The 18,631-nt window shown below is 55.8% G+C and overlaps 1 protein-coding gene across 1 annotated transcript in view; it reads left to right on the top strand.

Moving 5' to 3' along the window:
• TRIM62 (tripartite motif containing 62) overlaps nt 1-4,928 on the top strand; it is a 28,886-nt gene extending 23,958 nt beyond the window's left edge. Inside the window, exon 6 of the mRNA XM_056123443.1 lies at nt 2,980-4,928. Coding sequence (XP_055979418.1) covers nt 2,980-3,530 — 551 coding nt within the window. The 3' untranslated portion in view covers nt 3,531-4,928. The remainder of the gene's footprint in view (nt 1-2,979) is intronic.
• The last annotated feature ends 13,703 nt before the right edge of the window (nt 4,929-18,631 follow it).

The following is an 18,631-nucleotide window of genomic DNA, read 5'->3' as shown; positions in this document are numbered from 1 at the left end:
GACCTAGGAAAGAAGCTGTAAAATAGCGCACCTAGGGTCTGAGAACAAGAGAGGAGGTGGAAGGATAAGCAGTCAGTACACCGGCACCGACTTTTCAGAGGAAAGATGTTGGCCATCCACGCGGCTGCGCTGAGGGCTGTAACCCCCATCAAATCTCACAGGTGGGGAGCCAGAAGGACCTCTGCTTAGGAGGCAGGATGGGAGGCAGGCGCCAGGATGACCTTTTGGGATGTAAACACGTAAGTCTGGTTATGCCAGCTAACCAGAAAAGAAACAAGGCCACGCCTTTGGCCCTGCCTCCAGGGCAGCACCACCTATGAGCAGCAGGCAATGACCTGGTTCACCCAATAAGAACCTGACCCTCGTCCAGTCCCTGGAGCTAGTCGTAGAGCCTGGAAGCAATCCAGAGTGCCACTCGTGGCATTCAGGAATTCCTGTGGGCCTGATGAGCCTGTGGTACCGGAAGTGAGCGTCATTACCCGACGTGGGCTTAAGAATCAGGAGTTGAGCTCTCCTGCCCACATGCCGGCCCCTCCGCTGGGCCTGCTGCCCCCAGCCTGTTCTCTGGGCTCTCCTGTCACCTGGGCCAGGCTCCGCCGGAGGCATGGGAGCTGCTGCTGCTGACCGCCTCCGTAGTGTCCCTCTCAGCCCCGCCGCAGACTGTGAGGATGCCTTCCAGGTGAAGAGGCCCCATCTGTATCTGATTAGCCTCTGTCTTTCCCCGGCTCTCCCACGCACACCAACTGCACGCGGACCCTGCTCGCTGCAGGAGTCCCCACATTCCTGGGGATAGGAGGGTTGGCCTTTGACCCCCTGCTTCTCAAGGCCAGCAGGGTGGATGTTTACCCTGTGACTCAGTGACTTCTCTCTCATGGCCCAGCCTCTGCTAGGTCCCTGCACAGAGAATTGTGTTTCCAGTGACCCCTCGAGTCACAGGGCTAATTGTTTCCATGCAGCCCTCCGAGTTCTAAGAGCAGGAAGAGAGAGCTGGAAAACCCAACACAGTTTTGCTCTGTCGGATGTACGAGCAAAAGCAGTTCGGGCTCCTGCTCTCTGTGGGGTGGGTGGCCAGCACTGGAGCGTTTGATTCCTGAGCATGGATGTAGCCAGCGGAGGTGACAGCAGCAGGGACCAGTGTCCCGGCCAAGGATAATCTTGTCCCTGCTCCACCAGATAAGGAGCACGCCAGAGAGCAGAGGGGAGTGTTCCCGCACTTTGAGGATCCAGTAGCAGGATTTCTTCTCCCTTCCCTCCCTGCCCTCCCCTTCTGTTTGCCCTGGCCTGGGCATGGTCATCGAGGCCAAGGAGAGTCACGTTGAAGTCCCCCCATCTAGCAGGGCAACCAGCTCCCTCGGGGAGGAAGGCGTAAAGAGAGGCCTCCACAGGAGTTCCTGAGACTGGCGAGCCTGCTCAGCCAGTGTGACCAGCCCAGGTGCCCAGGGCTGTACGGCTGAGTGTTTGTTTAATTTGGGGAACCTTTCGGAGACCTTCCCAGTGCCAGGTCCCATGCGGGGGAAATCTCATTGTCTCAGACATGACCCTTGTCCTTCTGCCTCAGTGGGGTCAGGTGTGTACAGAGAGGATTCTTCCTAGGGTTGAGGGAGGGTGAGCACCCCATGGGGCAGCCGAGAAACTTCTCAGAGAATGGGCCCTGGGGTGGGGGTAGGGTGCCTTCCAGAAGCAGAGGATCCAGCAGTCTGAGCAGAGGTTTCCGGCCTGAGTGTGTGTGTGGGGGCGTGGGGGGGGGGGGGGCAGTGAATCGGAAGTGGGGCGGGAGGCTGGACTGTAGCCCCCTCTCCTCCGTGGGCCAGTTTCCTTGTCTCTCTGATGAAAGCCCGTGTTAGCCACTTTCCGCTTTTGCCTCCCATCTTGGGTTTCATTTTGGAGCCTGGGCCATGCTCGAAGGTCAGCTGACTGTTCACAGTTTCAGGGTTGCATGTGAATCTAGACCCCACATGTGTACGGATTTGACGGTCATGCCAAGGCAGTGACAGATAATGAAATACCGGGCATGTCGGCCCAGCCCGGAGGTGTCCACTCATTACGTGAAAGACACGCTGCCTGGCCGGCCAGGTTCTGCCCTGGGTCACAGCCCCAGGCAGTGTGGGCAGAGCAGCCACAACATTCTTCCTGGAGATCAAAAGGGAGCAGTTATAGTGACAGATCCAACCAGGCAGACTCACAGGTTCTCTCTTGACACAGTCCTGTCCTGGCCTCCCAGACAACAGGGCGTGAGGTTGGTTATCCTGGCACACAGCCAACCCTGATCTCCCCCTGATGCTGCCTTGTGGTCCCCTGAGCACCACCAGGAGCAAGTCCTGAGCACAGCCACTTGTGGCTCCAAAAAATTTTTTTTTCTTTTTGGGTCACACCCAGCGATGCACAGGGGTTACTCCTGGTTCATGCACTCAGGAATTACTCCTAGCTGTGCTGAGGGGACCATATGGGATGCTGGGAATCAAACCCGGGTCGGGCCGCGTGCAAGGCAAACACTCTACTCGCTGTGCTATCACTCCAGCCCCTGTGGCTCCAAAAATTAAAAAAAAGGAAAAGAAATTAAAAAAGAAATGCCTTCTACATGGTACCATGTTGCTACATAAAGCAGAGTCAAGTTATCATTTTGAATCACTGGAAAGAATTTCTGTTGGCAAGCATGTCTGGTAGGGCGCTGGAAACTGAGGGATGGTGTTGGGTTGGCTACCCTGTCGTTCTCCTGGGTCCCATCTAGTGAGTCAGCTCAGTGCACAAGACCCAGAGCTCCTGCTCCCCTACAATCCGGCTGAACTCTGGGAGGACCCCAGCTGTCACCCTTCCATTACACAGAAGAGGAAGCTGAGGTCCAGAAAGGTCAAGCTGGTTTTCAGGAGTCACAAAGCCCACAGGGGAACCCCTGCCCCTAAAATTCAGCTCTCATGGAGACCTGGCAGAGTGGGTTCCTGGGCCTTCTCCCCACTCACCCTCTCCCCCTGCCCCCGACAGTACCCGCTGCCCTGACCCTGGACCCGGGCACTGCCCACCAGCGCCTGATCCTGTCCGATGACTGCACCATCGTGGCCTATGGGAACTTGCACCCACAGCCGCTGCAGGACTCGCCCAAACGCTTCGATGTGGAGGTGTCGGTGCTGGGCTCCGAGGCCTTCAGCAGCGGCGTCCACTACTGGGAGGTGGTGGTGGCCGAGAAGACCCAGTGGGTGATCGGGTTGGCCCACGAGGCCGCCAGCCGCAAGGGCAGCATCCAGATCCAGCCGAGCCGCGGCTTCTACTGCATCGTCATGCATGATGGCAACCAGTACAGTGCCTGCACTGAGCCCTGGACGCGGCTCAACGTCCGCGACAAGCTGGACAAGGTGGGCGTCTTCCTGGACTATGACCAGGGCCTGCTCATCTTCTACAACGCCGACGACATGTCCTGGCTCTACACCTTCCGCGAGAAGTTCCCCGGCAAGCTGTGCTCCTACTTCAGCCCCGGGCAGAGTCACGCCAACGGCAAGAACGTGCAGCCCCTGCGGATCAACACCGTCCGCATCTAGAGGCCAAGGGCCAGGACCACGCGGGAGCCCGCAGGGCTTCCCCAAGACCGCAGGCCAGCGGGTTCCCTGGCGGTCCCCGGGTCCCCGTCTGTGGAACGAAAGCTGGGCTCCGGGATAGCTCGCTCTTCCGGTGCTAATGTGCTGTAGCCCCGACCTTGCAGGGGACGCAGCTGTGGTGTAAGGGTGCCGCCTGCCTCTCCTCTCTCCCCTCCTGTCCAGGGCAGAGCTCTGCCTCCTGGTCTCTCCCTCCTCCCCAGATGCCCTGGCTCAGAAAGTACTGAGTGTTGCCAGCCGTGATGCACAGGACCCCTTCGGCTCCCAGGCTCCAGACTGGCCCCCAACCACGCTAGTGACAGGCTGTTTTGCCCTGCTTCCAGCACACAACGGACCCAGATCCTAGCTGGTCCTGGCTTGTCCCAGACCCACCCTAGAGCTCTGGGGTCCTGCTTGCCCCACTGCTCTGCAAAAAATAGAGGTGACCTGAGACCTCGTGGAGGTGTCCCGGTCGCCGAGCACATTCCTATCACCATGCCTCCACCTTCCTGCCCACAGGTCTGTGCGCCCAGTGACGCAGAGCCCAAGAACCCAAAGGTAGTAGTAGCAGGAATAGGATTCAGATGCTCGGGTCTCGTTGCTGAGGGGAGCAGGGGCAGTTGGGGCCTGAGCCCTGGGCCCCGCATCAGCCTCAGAGTCATCCTCTCTGAAGATCCTGTTGCAGGGCACAGACGCTGCTTGAACTTGTCTAGTGGAAAAGGACTTAGCAGAGCAGCCCTGAGAAGCTCCCGGACTCAGCATGCCTCTGCAGACAGACAGTTCCAGCACATGGACCTCCTAGCTAGGCCTGCCTCTCTCACCTCAGTTCAACCCCCCACTCCGATCTCTAGCCCAGGGATTTTATTCAGGGTAACTTCACTCCTATCCAGAGCTTTGGCTGCAACGGGGCCTGGGAAATGTAGTTTTCTTCTTCCCGGCCTCCACCCTCCAAACAGGCGCATTAGAAGGAAGTTAGAGCAAGAAGCTTGTCGTGCTGGAGTCCCGGCTCTCGCCACGGCCTTGGAGCAGCAGCAGAGCCTCCAAGGGACGTGTGAGGGGCCTCGGCCCCTGCCCAGCCCCTGAGTATTAGCTGAATCGGCAGCAGCTGACAGGACTCCCCAGCTGTGTCTCTCCTCTCTGGTCCCAAGCCCAGATTCTGAACTGGGAGAGCAAGGTAGGGGGCTCACCACACCCACCCCAGCAGAGACAGACCCACAGAACCTAGGGGCATGGGTGGGTTCCCCAGGGTCATCCTCTACCTTTCAGCTACCAGAATCTGGGCACCCCACCCCACCCTGAAGCAGTATTTTTTATTTTAAGTGTTGCCCACTTCTGTGAATTTTGAATTTGTATAAAGTTGCGAGATGTTCTGTCCCTGTTGACAAGCATGAACGCCTGTCTCTCTTGTCTTCTGCGTGTCTGTATGGGAGCAGTCCTGTTAGGTTGTCCCTCTTGTGCCCATTTCACAGAGGAGGGAAAATGAGATCCAAGAGAAGGGATGACTTGCCCACTGGCCCATGGCCTACACTGGTAAATGAATGGGTCGAGATCATACTGGAGTTAAAAACCAGCACTCATCACAACCCAGAAACACAGCCAGTCTTTGCCTGAGGGAAAGGGTGTGGGTACCCTAAGACTAGATGGAGGTTCATAGGAATAATGAGACTTGGACCCTGAGAGATGCGCAGCAGGTAAGGTTCTTGCCTTGCACACTGCTGACCCTGGTTCCATCCCCAGCACCCTGGCACCCTTTATGGTACCCTGAGGCCCTCCAAGAGTGATCCCTGAGCACAGAGCCAGGAGTAAACCCTGAGTACAGCGAGGTGTGACCAGAAAACAATAAAATCAAGAGCCCCATCTCTGAACCCCATACACATGAGCATGAATCCAAAGCCACTGTGAACTTCAGAGGAGCGACTTCACCTCTGTTTCTGTTTCCTCACCTGGAAATAGGGGTAATAAGCAAGGCCCTGCCTCCCAGTTGGCAGCTGAAACTGGGTGTGTGGGAGTGTGGTCTGAATCTCTGAGCTGGCTCAGAACCTGAGGCATCCACCTTCCCCCTCATGCCTTGTGAGGAGTTTGGGAGCCCATTGGCCTGGAAGCCGTGGGGCCTGCTGTGTAGACATACATGCCCAGATGTGCTCCCCCACTCCCCCATCCCCACATACACATACTGCTGCGCCTCCGTAAGTCGGAGTCCCCAGGGGCCTGCTGTGAAGAGCCGGCAACTGGCCCACCCTAGCCTGCTCGCTCTTCCGTGAGACACCCTAGTCCCCGCAGCCCTGCCTCAGTAGTTGAGGGACGAGAGGGGGACTGCCCAGTCACTGGCTGGTCTGAGGTTCTAGGGAGAAGAGGGTCATGGGCAAAGACTTCAAGGAACTATTGTTGGGAAGAGGGAGAACATCCCAGTCACGGAGAACTTGGGGAATATTTGATTTTTTGTTGTTTTGGGGGCCACACCCGGTGATACTCAGGGCTTGCTCCTGGCTCTGCACTCAGGAATCACTCCTGGCAGTGCTCAGGGGGCCATATGGGATGCCCGGGATGGAACCCGGGCCAACCATATGCAAACCAGCACCTTCCCCACTGTTCTCTATCTCCAGCCTCATTAGGTGGGGTTTGAAATTGAGTCTCCCCCAGCCCACCCCTCATTTTCCTCTGCCTCACATCTCTGAGGGTCCCCCAAAACACGCTCCGTGGATCTGTCCTTGCTCATCTCCCTCTGGGGCACAGGGACCCCCTCCTTGATCCATCCTGCCCTTTTCCCCTCCCCCTCAGCTCCAGGTCCCACAAACGCTGGCCCCGTCCCAGCATCCACTTCGAGTATCTGGTGTGATTATAGGGATTAACCTGCATGCAGATCTGGAAATTCTAGGAAAGTGGGGCTCCTCCGGCCTTAGAGAACTCTCTCCCCTCCACCCCTTGTCGGTGTTGCAGTGACCAGTGCTCACGCACCCTTAGCTGTGGTCTCTCACACTCTAGGGTGGCACCAGATGGCAGTGCCCTGGAAATCAGTTTTGGCATGCGGGGCAGTGCTAAGCCTCAGGGAATTTCTGAGCTAAAGAATCTGAAGTGGGAGGCTGATAGCAGACACCCCACACTGACATGGGCGAGTGAAGTGGGGACAAAGGTAGCCAGCCTCAGAGAGAGAGTCCACAGACGCCAGTCACCTGATTCGCAGTGGCCATTGCTGGCTCACAGATGCTGTTCTGCTCCACAATCACAGAGTGAGCCTGTGGACTGGTCTCCTTAGCCCCATGTTTGAGAGCCAAGATGCTGCTTCTCAGGGGACCCACAGCCAGGACTCCAAAGTGCTGCAAACCAGACCCAGGGCCATCCAGAGTGCACGCGCGCGCACACACACACACACACACACACACACACACACACACGCACGCGCACACATGCGCACGCATGCATGCACACACACACATGTACGCATGCACACAACAGACAGACAGACACACAGAGAAAATGCGTTTCTACTTCCTGGACCACTTTAGAGACAGGGTGAAGAGTGACCGGTATTCAGAGTGTGCCCAACTTCCTGCCAGGGTGCACTTGGCAAGTGGCGCCTCCTTCATCTCGTGAAGGCACTTCGTACCCACCCTCATACCCCCTCTCCTGCAAGCAGGTCCCTCTCCCCCACTCTGCACCTCCTTATCCCACCTGAGAGCTGGGTGAGTCTGTCTGAGGGGGCAGGGATGGGCCCCTGAGGCCTCTAACCAGAACATTAGCTCTGATCCTCCCCAGGGAGGCAACGCCAGCAGAAAACAACAGCGATAAGGTTTCTTGGTAGCACGGGGCTGTCTCAGGGGATCCGGGGACCAGCCTCCCCTGCTCTAGAGACGTCATCCCCATCCCGGGAGCTGACTGCTCATGCCAGGGCAGCCTCAGGGTGCCCCCTGCCTGGGCGAGGGGCAGCGCTTTCATCTCCCCAGTACAGCCCCCAGGGGCAGAGGCAAAGGGTGTGTTCTAGGCTTCCAGGAAGGGAGCTGTGGGGAGAGGCGTGGGGGGTCTGGGAGGGGTGCGGTACAGGCCAGAGTGAAGACTCATCTTTCTCACCAGACATGTGTTTTTACTCCTTGCTCTGACCCCCGTGATTCCACCCACGGCCCCCGGGATTCTGAACCCCATAAGGAAACTGGTGGAGGAGGGGGGCGGCTTGTGTTTCGAAACACACTCATTGTTTTGTGTTTTTCTATCTAAATGAAATTATGTCTGTTTTTAAACCAGAGATACAGCTGGGTCTTCTACCTCCTCGCAGAATGTTGATGACTCTGCAGTAGTGCCCAAGTGCCCACAAAAATGCCCATACTTGCTCCAGGAATGTAATGGAGACTGAGGCGCTGGGCCCGAGTAGGAACTTCCTACCCTTGCCATGGCACGAGGGTGAGAGGTACCAGACCTGGGGTCTAATGAATCCCCGGAAACTGCAGGCCTGGCCTGATAGTCTGGAAGCTGGCGGGGCCTGGGGCAGCTGCTGCCGATCCTGAGGTCCAGAGAGCATCGTTTCTAGCCAGGCCCACGCCGTGACAGTCAGCATCTCTCCGGGCCAGTCAGCGTGCAGGGGGTCACAGGGGATGAGGATGGGACCCAAGAGGGGCCCAGCCAGGCCAGAGACGATGCCCAGAGGGTGGATGTGTATGAGGGGGCAGGGGCAGGCTGAGGAGAGAGAGAGCGCGCTGAGGATAAGGCTACCCTGCCCAAGGCCGGCTGGGGTACAGGGACACAGCTCCCAGGAGAGGGGACAGATGAGAAGCTGGGGTCGTAGTCAAGAAGCAACCCCTGGCGTGGAGGCAGTCTGGGTCACATGGTGGCCCGTGCATGGACTCCCGGACAGCTCATCACAGACCCCCGCCCCCAAATCAGCCTTGTCCTGTACCCAGAAGAACAGGGAGACTCAGGGAGGGCCAGACCGAGACCCAGACCTCCTGACTCCCCGCCAGCTGCTCTGAACCTCTAATCGCCCCACTGTAGATTCGCCCTCCTCCTCCCCACACCTGGGGACCGGAGCCCAGGGGAGAAGGCGTGGTCAGGCCCCCACAGCCTCCGCAGGAGAGGAGGCGGGAGCTGGGCCCCTCCTCACCCACCTCCCACACTGCCACGGGTCAGAGCTGTGGCAGGGCCACGTGTGACGCAGCACAGGGGACCTGGGAGTGGTCGGTAAGTGCGGGCAGGGAGCCCGGTCCACTGGGCCCCTGGGCCCCGACTGAGAGGGGCCTTGGCCCACGGGCAATGTGGGACTGGGGAATCTTTCGCCCAGAGAAGGAACAGCCGGCGGAGTCCCCTGCTTCCCAGCAGACTGGGCCTGGGCCGCAAAGCCCCTTCCTGAGACGTTCTTCAATAATTCTGACCCCCTCTTATTGCAACCAGATTTGTCACTCTTAAAGCAGACCGGGAGCCGTTCACAGTGTTTGTCATTTCCTACACATCAGCTTAGCATAAGGGACGATGGACTGCAGGGAGCCTTGGAAGCCTGCTCTTCCACGGGGAGGGTTCCGTGGTGGGTCCGGGCAGTCTCACCTGCCCCTGCCTTTTAGGAAAGGAGGCCCCGGGAGACCCTGAGCACCTGCCGCCTGCACCCCACTGATGGGCACGCAGCTTCCCTGCAATTTCTCTGCCGGGCACCGCCGCCGTAAGTAGCTGCCCTTCCTGGCATCAGAGCGCCAGAGCAGCAAAGCAGAAGGAGCACAGGAGCCTCTGGACAGGGCCCCAGCCTGGGGAAGGGACGGACGGGGTGGGAGGTGGAGCAAAGCCCCTTGGAAACGCGGGTTCCCAAAGCAAATATCCAACTCCCCAAGCCCAGCCCATGCTCGGCCGGGGACTTTACTAGTCAAATAGTGTGGGATAGAGCATGAATATTGGGCAAACCTTCCTCTGCTGAAGGTGTGTGTGTGGGGGAGGGGGGGGAGGGTGCTCTGGCTCCTCACCAGTTCACTGTGTGGTTCCAAAGGGCTTTCCGAGCTCTGGAATCTAAAACCTGTTCAGATCCATGACTTTGAATGTGCTTCCTCTGTCCTCTCAAAGTCCCTGGCACTGACGACCTGTCCCTCTACACTGTGAAGCACTATGCATGCCATAGCTCTCCTCTCTCTCGTCTAATCCTCACGTTGGCCTGAGAGGACCATTTCCACCCCGCTTAGCCATGCCCGCCTAGCAAGAGCAGAGCTCTGTGTTCCAGAACAATGGATAGGAGGGTGGAGCACACATGTGGGATACAGGGCTGAGGGAGGAGAGGACAGGGGAGGAGAGGGGAGGGGAGAGAAGAGGAGGGGAGGGAAGAAGAGGAGGCGGGAAGGAGGGGAAAGGGGGGAGGAGAAGGGAGGGGAGGAGAGGAGAGGAGAGGAGAGGAGAGGAGAGGAGAGGAGAGGAGAGGAGAGGAGAGGAGAGGAGAGGAGAGGAGAGGAGAGGGGAGGGTGACAGGAGAAGAGGGGAGGAGAGGGGAGGGGAGAGGAGAGGAGAAGAGAGGAGGAGAGAGGAGAGGGGAGGGGAGGGGAAAGGGAGGGAGGGAGGGGAAGGGAAAGGAGAAGGGAGGTGAGGGGAGGGGAAGGGAAAAGAGAAGGGAGGGGAGGGGAGGGGAAAGGAGAGGGAGGTGAGAGGAGGGGAAGGGAAAAGAGAAGGGAGGGGAGAGGAGGGGCAGGGAGGGAAGGGGAGGGGAGGGGAAGGGAGGGGAGGGGAGCGGAAAGGAGAAGGGAGGGGAGGGAAGGGGGAGGGGAGTGAAAGGGAGGGGAGGGGAAGGGAGGGGAAGGGAGGGGAGGGGAGGGGAAGGGAGGGGAAGGGAGGGGAGGGGTGGGGAAGGGAGGGGAGGGGAGGGGTGGGGAAGGGAGGGGAGGGGAAAGGAGAAGGGAGGGGAGGGAGGGGAGTGGAGGGGGGAGGGGAAAGGAGAAGGGAGGGGAGGGGAGGGGAAGGGAAAAGAGAAAGGAGGGGAGGGGAGGGGAGGGGAGGGGAGGGGAGGAGAAAGAAGGGAAAGTGGAGAGGGGAGAGGAGAGAGAAGACCAGACAGCACCACTTCCTACAAAGCCTCTAAAGTGACGCCAGGTGGAAGCAGGGATGTAGTTCTTCCACACGGGCAGGCAGAGCTGGAGCAGAGTCTGCATGAGGGCTGCAGAGCCCTCAGCCCCTTGAGCCACATCCCTGGCCCCCTCCTAACTTCCAGCCTTTCAGCCTCAGCTTCTCCATCTGGTAGAAGGCAAGCGCAGAGGCAGCCTGCGGGCCAGAGAAGACCAGGAACATAGGAACACAGAGCGAGAGCTGGTGTCACTGGCCGCACGCTCCCTTCTCTTTCCCCTCGGAAGGAGGCAGTGAGCCTCACGCCTGGTGCCACAGGCTTGCTGCAAACAGGCACATACAGCACACTTGCCAGAACACGCGCGTACACGTGTACAGCCCTCGGTGTTTTAGTCTGCTGTGTACGGGCTCAGGACAACATGGTCTGAGCACCAGCAGAAAAGAACCCCTGGCCACTGCTCCGAGTCATTCACACGCGCCTCCCCACCGGAACCTTCCCTCCGTGCTGCCCACTCAGGACCTGGGGCCCAGGTTGGCTGCTGGGGACCGGGGGAGCAGCCGGGAGCTGTGCTGATGCCGCTTTCCCTTCGGCCAGACGTGGGCCTGACGGCCGAGGTGATCGTCATCCCCACCCTGCTCTGCTCCTCCACTCTGCTGCTCGTCAGCTGCTTCCTCTGGAGGACCTGCCGCCGGTGGTCCCGGCTCAACAGGCCCAGCACACCGTCCCCACGAGGGGCCTAGGTGAGTCCCATGGCGCGTGCACACAGGCCAGGGGTGCCACCTCTGCTCTCGTCTCCTCTGCCCTGTGGCTGGAGCCCTATCGAGACTGTAAAGGTGTGCACAGAGCTAAAGGGATGCTGGGCTGAGCTGGATAAGGCTCCTCTAGGCCCAGCCCCTTTGCCTAGGCTCCTGGGCTGGGCACCAGTACCAGTGGCCGTCACTCACCAGTCCCTCAGACCCTGGAAGCGCATCTGCTGCCCTGGATGAGGCCCTGAGGGACTGTGGGCCGAGACTGTTCCTCCTTCCCCAGGATACCCGCTCTGACTTGCGGAGGCCTCCATGGGGAACTTTATAGGAGCAGGAATCCTCCAGGCTGGATGGGTGCACTCACTGGGGCATGTCTCTCACATTATCGAGGACTTGTAGTCCTCATAATATTCCACCTCTGGAGTCTGGAGAGAGAGTAGGGAGGGCGTTTAATCCCCGGCATCCCATGGTTCCCCAAGCACCATCAACAGGAGTGATGATTCCTGAGTGCAGAGCGAGGAGTAACCCCTGAGTGTGCCTCCCAAAATCAAACAAAAGAACAACAATTATATATATATATATATATATATATATATATATATATATAACTGTTTACTGAGCTGGAGCTATAGCATAGCGGGAAGGGTGTTTGCCTTGCACATGGCTGACCAGGCTGACCTGAGTTCGATTTCTCCGCCCCTCTCGGAGAGCCCAGCAAGCTACTGAGAGTGTCTTGCCCACACGGCAATGCCTGGCAAGCTATGTATTCGATATGCCAAACACAATAACAACAAGTCTCACAATGGAGACGTTACTGGGCCCCCTTGAGCAAATCAATGGACAACAGGAGGGCAGTGCTACAGTGCTATATATATATGTGTGTGTGTGTGTGTGTGTATGTATATATATGTGTATATATATACAATCACTTGGTGTGGCCCCCTCAAAAACAAACAAAAGAACAACACCAAAAATATAAAATTGCCCACCTTTGTTGTTTCTGTCTGGGGCCCCACCCAGCAGTGCTCAGGGGTACTCCTGGCTCACTCACAGTGGTGCTCAGTGGGCCATACAATGCCAAGAATCAAATCCAGGCCTCCTGCATGCAAAGCATGTGCTTAACCCATTGAGCTCCCCACAGCCACCCCCTGCCCCATCTGAAAATACCTCTTTTCTGAGGTCATGGAGCAGCTGCTCATGGCATGACTCTGTGGGAAGCAGAGTCCCAGTACCCCTGACCCACACACCTTGAATGGCCTGGGAACTGCTGGGAGACTGGCACCTGAGCTGGTGACTCCCTCCCCCATCCCTTAGCGACTGCCTTGGCTCCAGGATTCAAGGGCCCACAGAGAGAGACCTGGGTCTCACACCATCAGAACAAAAATCTGGGCTTTTTCCTGAATCCCAGGGTCTCAGACATGTGCTCCCACTTTCCACCAGTCCACTGTCTACAGACAACTTTCGACATGTGTCACATGCTGGCTCATAACTACAAAGAAGCACCGGTTAGTCCCTTGGGGTAAGAACAGAAGAATGGCAACTGAGTATGAGAAGCTCTTGGGTGGGGTGCAGGAGCCGGGTGGTGGGGGGGCAAAGAAAAGAAACCATGAACCAAGCAGGGAAGGAGAGTTAAGGAAAGCACCCAAGGTGCTGGAAGATGGCTGGAACACATTACAGAGCCCTGGGCTCAATCCCCAGCACTGCATGGTGCCCTGGGCAAGGCCGAGAGAATGTTTCCGCTCCTGGCTTTGAAAGACTGATGGAGTTTGAATAAGGAGGGAGAATAACTGAGGAAGCTTGGGTTGTTGCTTAGAGGGTTCGATGTGGCAATGCCTAAGGTCTGACCACACAGGGGAGAGACTTCAGAGGAAAGGACGAGGCTTTGAAAGAGGCCACGACACAGGGGACAGAAAATGGGAAGAGCATCCCTGTATATGTTGAAATCAAAGTGTCAGAGAGAAGCGGAGCTAGAGAAAGTGGTTGCCACAAGCTACAAGTCATGTTTCTCTTCCTACAACCGAGACAGGAATGCCGTGTCCGTAGGGCACTAAAGAAAGCTCATGTCCGTGTCTCCGGGGCTTGGGACAGTGCCTGGCATAGAGAAGACATTGTGACTCTTGGCTGAAGGAAGGACTGGATGAAGAGGAGAGGATTACCCTGCACACTTGACAAGGGAAGCTAACTCAGGCAAGAGTGGTTTCACATTCTTCCCATCTGGATTGTTTATTATTATTATTATTATTATTATCATTGTTGTTATTATTATTTAATGTAGGAGCACTGCTCTTTATTCAGCCATTGACTAAGTCTGGATTCTGTTCTAACGTCATCATTTCTTCCTTAGAGAAGCAGCAGCTGCTCTCTCTTCCTCCCATCTAGCTTGATAATCTCTCTTGTTGTTGCCCAGAAATCTCAAGGAGCTACTTTTTAAACTGATCCCCAGTGGCTCACATGCTGGCAGCTCTAACTAATACCATCTCCCTTGCTATCCCAACACTGGCTTTGTTCTCCTCTCTGCCTTCTGCCTCTTTCACACATACAGTTCCACTAACAGTGCTCCTTCTCTGCTCTTTGTTCATTCTTTTTTTTTTTCTTTTTGGGTCGCACCTGGCGATGCACAGGAGTTACTCCTGGCTCTGCACTCAGGAATTACTCCTGGCGGTGCTCCGGGGACCATATGGGATGCTGGGAATCGAACCCGGGTTGGTCGCAAGCAAGGCAAATGCCCTACCTACTATACTATTGCTCCAGCCCCTCTTTGTTCATTCTTATCTCAGTGCACCCCCTGCTTTTCAAACATCCCCACTCATTGCCTCATTTAACAACTTCTCTGCCTAGAGCTACAACCGTCTCCTCTCTATCCCTAGCTCTCTCTCTTCTCTGTTGATGTTCAACTCTTCCATTGCTATATAACAATTGACTGAAAGTTTGGAAGAGTGTGATTATTGGCTGTGGGATCTCAGAATGCTGTAGTAGTGAGGCTGGCCACACTCTCTTCACAACCTCTCAGGGAGTGGCCTAAAGTATAAGACCTCTCCTCCCCCTTGCTGCTGCCTCAGGAGCACGGCCTTCCCAGCGTGCTCTAGTTTCCATTCCATTCTCTCCTTCCATACAGTACTTCAGCTCTCAAGAAATGACTACATTATTGTACCTCTATTCCTTTGTGCACCCCACTGCATTGGTCTGGAATGATTCTCTCAAACTCCCCAGGCTTTCCTACCCAGCTAACTCCTACTCATCCACCAAAGCCTGCTGCTGCCGCCATCATAACCCTGGCAGGCAATTCTGTATGTCCCTGACCAGACTTCCTGTGGTACTTGTGCTTCCCGCTAACGCAGCTCATAGCTCACCATAAACAATGTCTCCACTTAGATACCCACAGGAACTCAAAATCCAACACTCTCAGAGTCATTTCTGTTCATTTTTAAAAAATGTATTTATTAATTGAATCATCATGAGATACACAGTTACAAAGTTGTTCGTGATTTGGTTTTAGTGATATAATGTTCCAACAGGCTGGAGTGATAGCACAGTGGGTAGGGCGTTTGCCTTGCACGTGGCCGACCCAGGTTTAATTCCTCTGCCCCTCTCGGAGTGCCCGGCAAGCTACCGAGATTATCCTGCCCGCACAGCAAAACCTGGCAAGCTCCCCACGGCGATTCGATATGCCAAAAACAGTAACAACAAGTCTCACAAAGGAGACATTACTGGTGCTCACTCGAGCAAAATCGATGAACAACGGGAGGATAGTGCTACAGTGCTAATGTTCCAACACCCATCCCTTCACCAAGTACATTTCCCATTATGGTTTGCAATACAGATACTGAAAGGTTGTCAGGTATATCCCTTTACCTGCTTTCAAAATTCATTTCTTGTCCAAAGCAATCATTTACAACTATTACTGTCATTTTTCTGTCAATGGTATTTAGCAGGGATTTTGCCATCCATTCCTGACTTCTCCAAAGTCTTGTTCCTGGTTTGGGGAACAAGTGAGAGAAGCTTCCCCACTTAAACTCGAGATGTTAAATGCCCAGCCAGCAGCCACTGGTAATAGGAACCTACCTAGTAAACACAGATGACGCTCTAAAGGCAAGAATGGTGACCACAGGTTTCCCCTAAGTCCAGAAAGACGCTGGTAGGGTACAGTGACTAAGTGGCACAGACGCTTCCCAACTTGCCTCCACTGGCTTTACTGCTCTAGACAAGTTACTTCATTGTCTGCACCTGTTCCCTAATCTGTGGACGGAGAAACTCTGTGGTTATTCGGGTTCCAGCGCCCTTGGGTGTTAATGCATTAATTCTTAGAACAACAGTGTGTAGCGTTCCCTATCACAGATGCACAGACAGTGGCACACAGGTAACGACTGGTGGCGCGTCTGGCATAACACACCCTTCGTGGGCTTGTGTGCATCCGATGAAATCACGGTGAAGAGCGAGCGCAGAGAACGGACTCCCAAATGTCAAACACCTTGGGCTGGAAGTTACGAATCCGTTTAAAGCTCCGGGCCGTCGGCGAGAACACTCGAGGCGCGTCTCCTCCACTAAGACGCGGATGGATGCGGCCTGAGTCACCCCCATCGCCAGTGCCTTTACTCTAGGACCCTGCGACGCTGGCAAGGAGCCCCCTCCGTGTGATTCGGTATGAAGTGGGCAGGCTCTGCGCCGCCCATCCCCGCAGACCGTCCCCGTGGCCCCCCAACCGCCTCCTTCCCGGGCTAACCCCCTTGCCCGTGGGAGCCCCGCCCCCGGCCCAGGGCCCGCCTTCCCATTGGCGGAGGCCGAGTCTTTCGGCCAATGGGCTCCACGAGCTCGTCTTAAAATTGGATCGAGTCCCACCGCTCCTCCTGGCCGGCAGAGGGCGCGAGCGCGCCTGGCGCGGAACCACGGGGCCTCGCGGGCACGGAAGTGACGTCAAGACACCGGAAGTTCCTGGGCACCGGGTTGCTGGGTGCTTCGCGGACTTTCGCGTGGGCTTTACCGTGGCTGGGGACCGAGTGGTCCATGCTCCATCAGGCTCGTTGATGAGCTGGTTTCCAACTCTGAAATTTTGAGCTGCTCTGATGAGAAACCAGGCTTCTGGAGAAGGCGCTCGCTCCTGTTCCCCATACCCAGCGCTTCCGGTTGGGGGTGTGAGGAGGGGACCGTAGGGGGACACCTGAGAGGCAGGTCTCAGGAAGATGCGCGTGGCAAGGACGGGGAAACCGGGGCCCAGCGTGAGACAGGGTCTTCCCAGGATGTGGGTGCCAAATTTACCAAAGAAAGTTCAGGGCACCCCTTTTGAGTCGCGCTTCCGTTAAACAAAAGATGCTTTAGTGTAACATCTCAAATATTGCTGTGGAGCACACGACTATATACGGATAGAAAGTCTCATGGCTTTTCTGGATTCGGGATTAATCGGTCCTTCTGTGTTTTATAGGAGGCCCTGGCCACGAGGAGGTATTGAATGGAAGGGTAGGTAGGACCCGGGAGGCATCAAGTCTACATACACACACCCCGCCACCACAGCGTGTAGCCTTGTGCTCTTGCTCAGGGGTCTTCCAGAGCAGACCTCCCAAGTTCATGCCAGTCAGTGACTTGCCCTGGGCGGGAACTAAGCTCTACTTTATGGGCTGAGAAGGGACCAGAATCCCCAGCCCTCCCGGACAAATTATTTCTTAGAAGCTAAGCACCTATTCTGCTAAGCACAAACCCAGATCACAAGGACAAGTAGGAGGAAGGCTGTAGAATGACGTTTGGCAGAAAGGTGAAAAGCAGATAGTTTTCCGATATCACTTGCTATGAAAACTCAAAAGAAGTGAGACCTAACCAAGGTGTAAAACGGAAGAAAAGGGACAGAGACCCAGGCAGAGGCCTGAAAGGTTGATCAACAGTTACCGAACATTTCAAGTTAGGGCAGTGTGCTAGCGGTGCAGAGGTAGAATCCGGGTCAGTTGCCTGCATGCGTCTCTTTGGCATCAAGAGCCTGGCTTCTTAAACTGGTGGTCCCCTAATGATGAGGCTTGATAAAATGTTAAATAAATTTACAGCTCATTATCAGTAAATGTCTGTTTTGTATATTCATTTTATATACCCGGACTAACAATTTCTTGGGCAAAAAGGGTTCACAGTGGGAAAGGGATAGCCAACCCTCTAGACTTCAATTGCCAGTTGGCAGGTGTAGAAAGGTCTACTGTAGTGGTCATAATGGTTGGTGCATGGAGGAGTATGTAGACAGGTGGTAGTCCGCAGATGTGAAAGGTTGGAAAATGCTGGTGGAGATAATGAGGACACAGCAGTAAACAAAAGTCTCTCTGTACTGAGCAGCTTTATTCAAAAGAGTTAGGTGGGGTTCAATTGGTTAGCAAGGAGTAAGACAACCAAAAAGATATGGAATGTGGGAGTGGGGTGGAGCATTTTAGAAGTGTGTCTGGGAAGGCTTTGCTGCACAGTGAGTGACATTTGAGCCAAGGCCTAAAGGGGTGAGGGAGAGGGGGTCAGAAGGATATGGGGAGAAGGAGGTATGCCAACCTTTAAGAGGCACATAGGAACACTAGCCTGCCTCTAAAGTAGCTTTCTGGGGATATGGATAAAGTAGCTTTCTGGCCAGCAGGTCTATCTGTACCTGTGAGGCAAGTGCATTAGCAGCCTGATGGCGCCTTCAGACTTACAGATACCCCAAAATTGCTGCTGTGCCTTTGGCCAGACCCCAAAAACTTGGGGCAAAGTTTACCAAGAAAGTAAACGACCACAAGTTAGGTATGTGGGAAACACACCCACAAACCACCTTTGGCTCAGCTATATAATTGGAGGCATGGCCTCTCTGGTTCCTGATTGAACTGCTTAATGGCCATGATCCCAGAGACTCAGAAACAAATCTTGAAACCCAGTGGCTTTTGGCAGAAATGCGTCTGGTCCCTGCAGTAGGTCACCGGTGCTGGGCCAACCCAGGTGGGAATAGGTTTTGTGCCTTAGCCTGTTCCCCCTGGCGGCCCAGTGACTGCCATCCTCCAGAGGCCACTGGACAGTCAGGTTTGAGCCCCCAGTGATGAGACATGTAGGGCCTCATGGGATGGGGGTGGAGCCGGTCCTGTCCTCCCCACCCCAATGAGACCCCAAGTCATCGCCCACAAACGGCCTCTCTGGCTCCTGATCAAGCTGCTTAACGGCCATGATCCCAGAGACTCAGAAACAAATCTCGAAATCCAGTGGCTTTTGGCAGAAATGCGTCCGGACACCACAGTACATTACTGTTGCTGGGCCACCCAGGGGGAAAGGGTGTTGTCACTCGACCTGCTCCCCCTTGGCGGCTTGGTGGCCGTCATCCTCCAGAG

The sequence above is a fragment of the Sorex fumeus genome, unplaced genomic scaffold (genome assembly GCF_029834395.1).
Source record: "Sorex fumeus unplaced genomic scaffold, SorFum_2.1 ptg000047l, whole genome shotgun sequence".
Lineage (NCBI taxonomy): Eukaryota > Metazoa > Chordata > Mammalia > Eulipotyphla > Soricidae > Sorex > Sorex fumeus.
The sequence above is the reverse complement of the archived record's forward strand: the minus strand, read 5'-3'. Positions and strand labels throughout refer to the sequence as shown.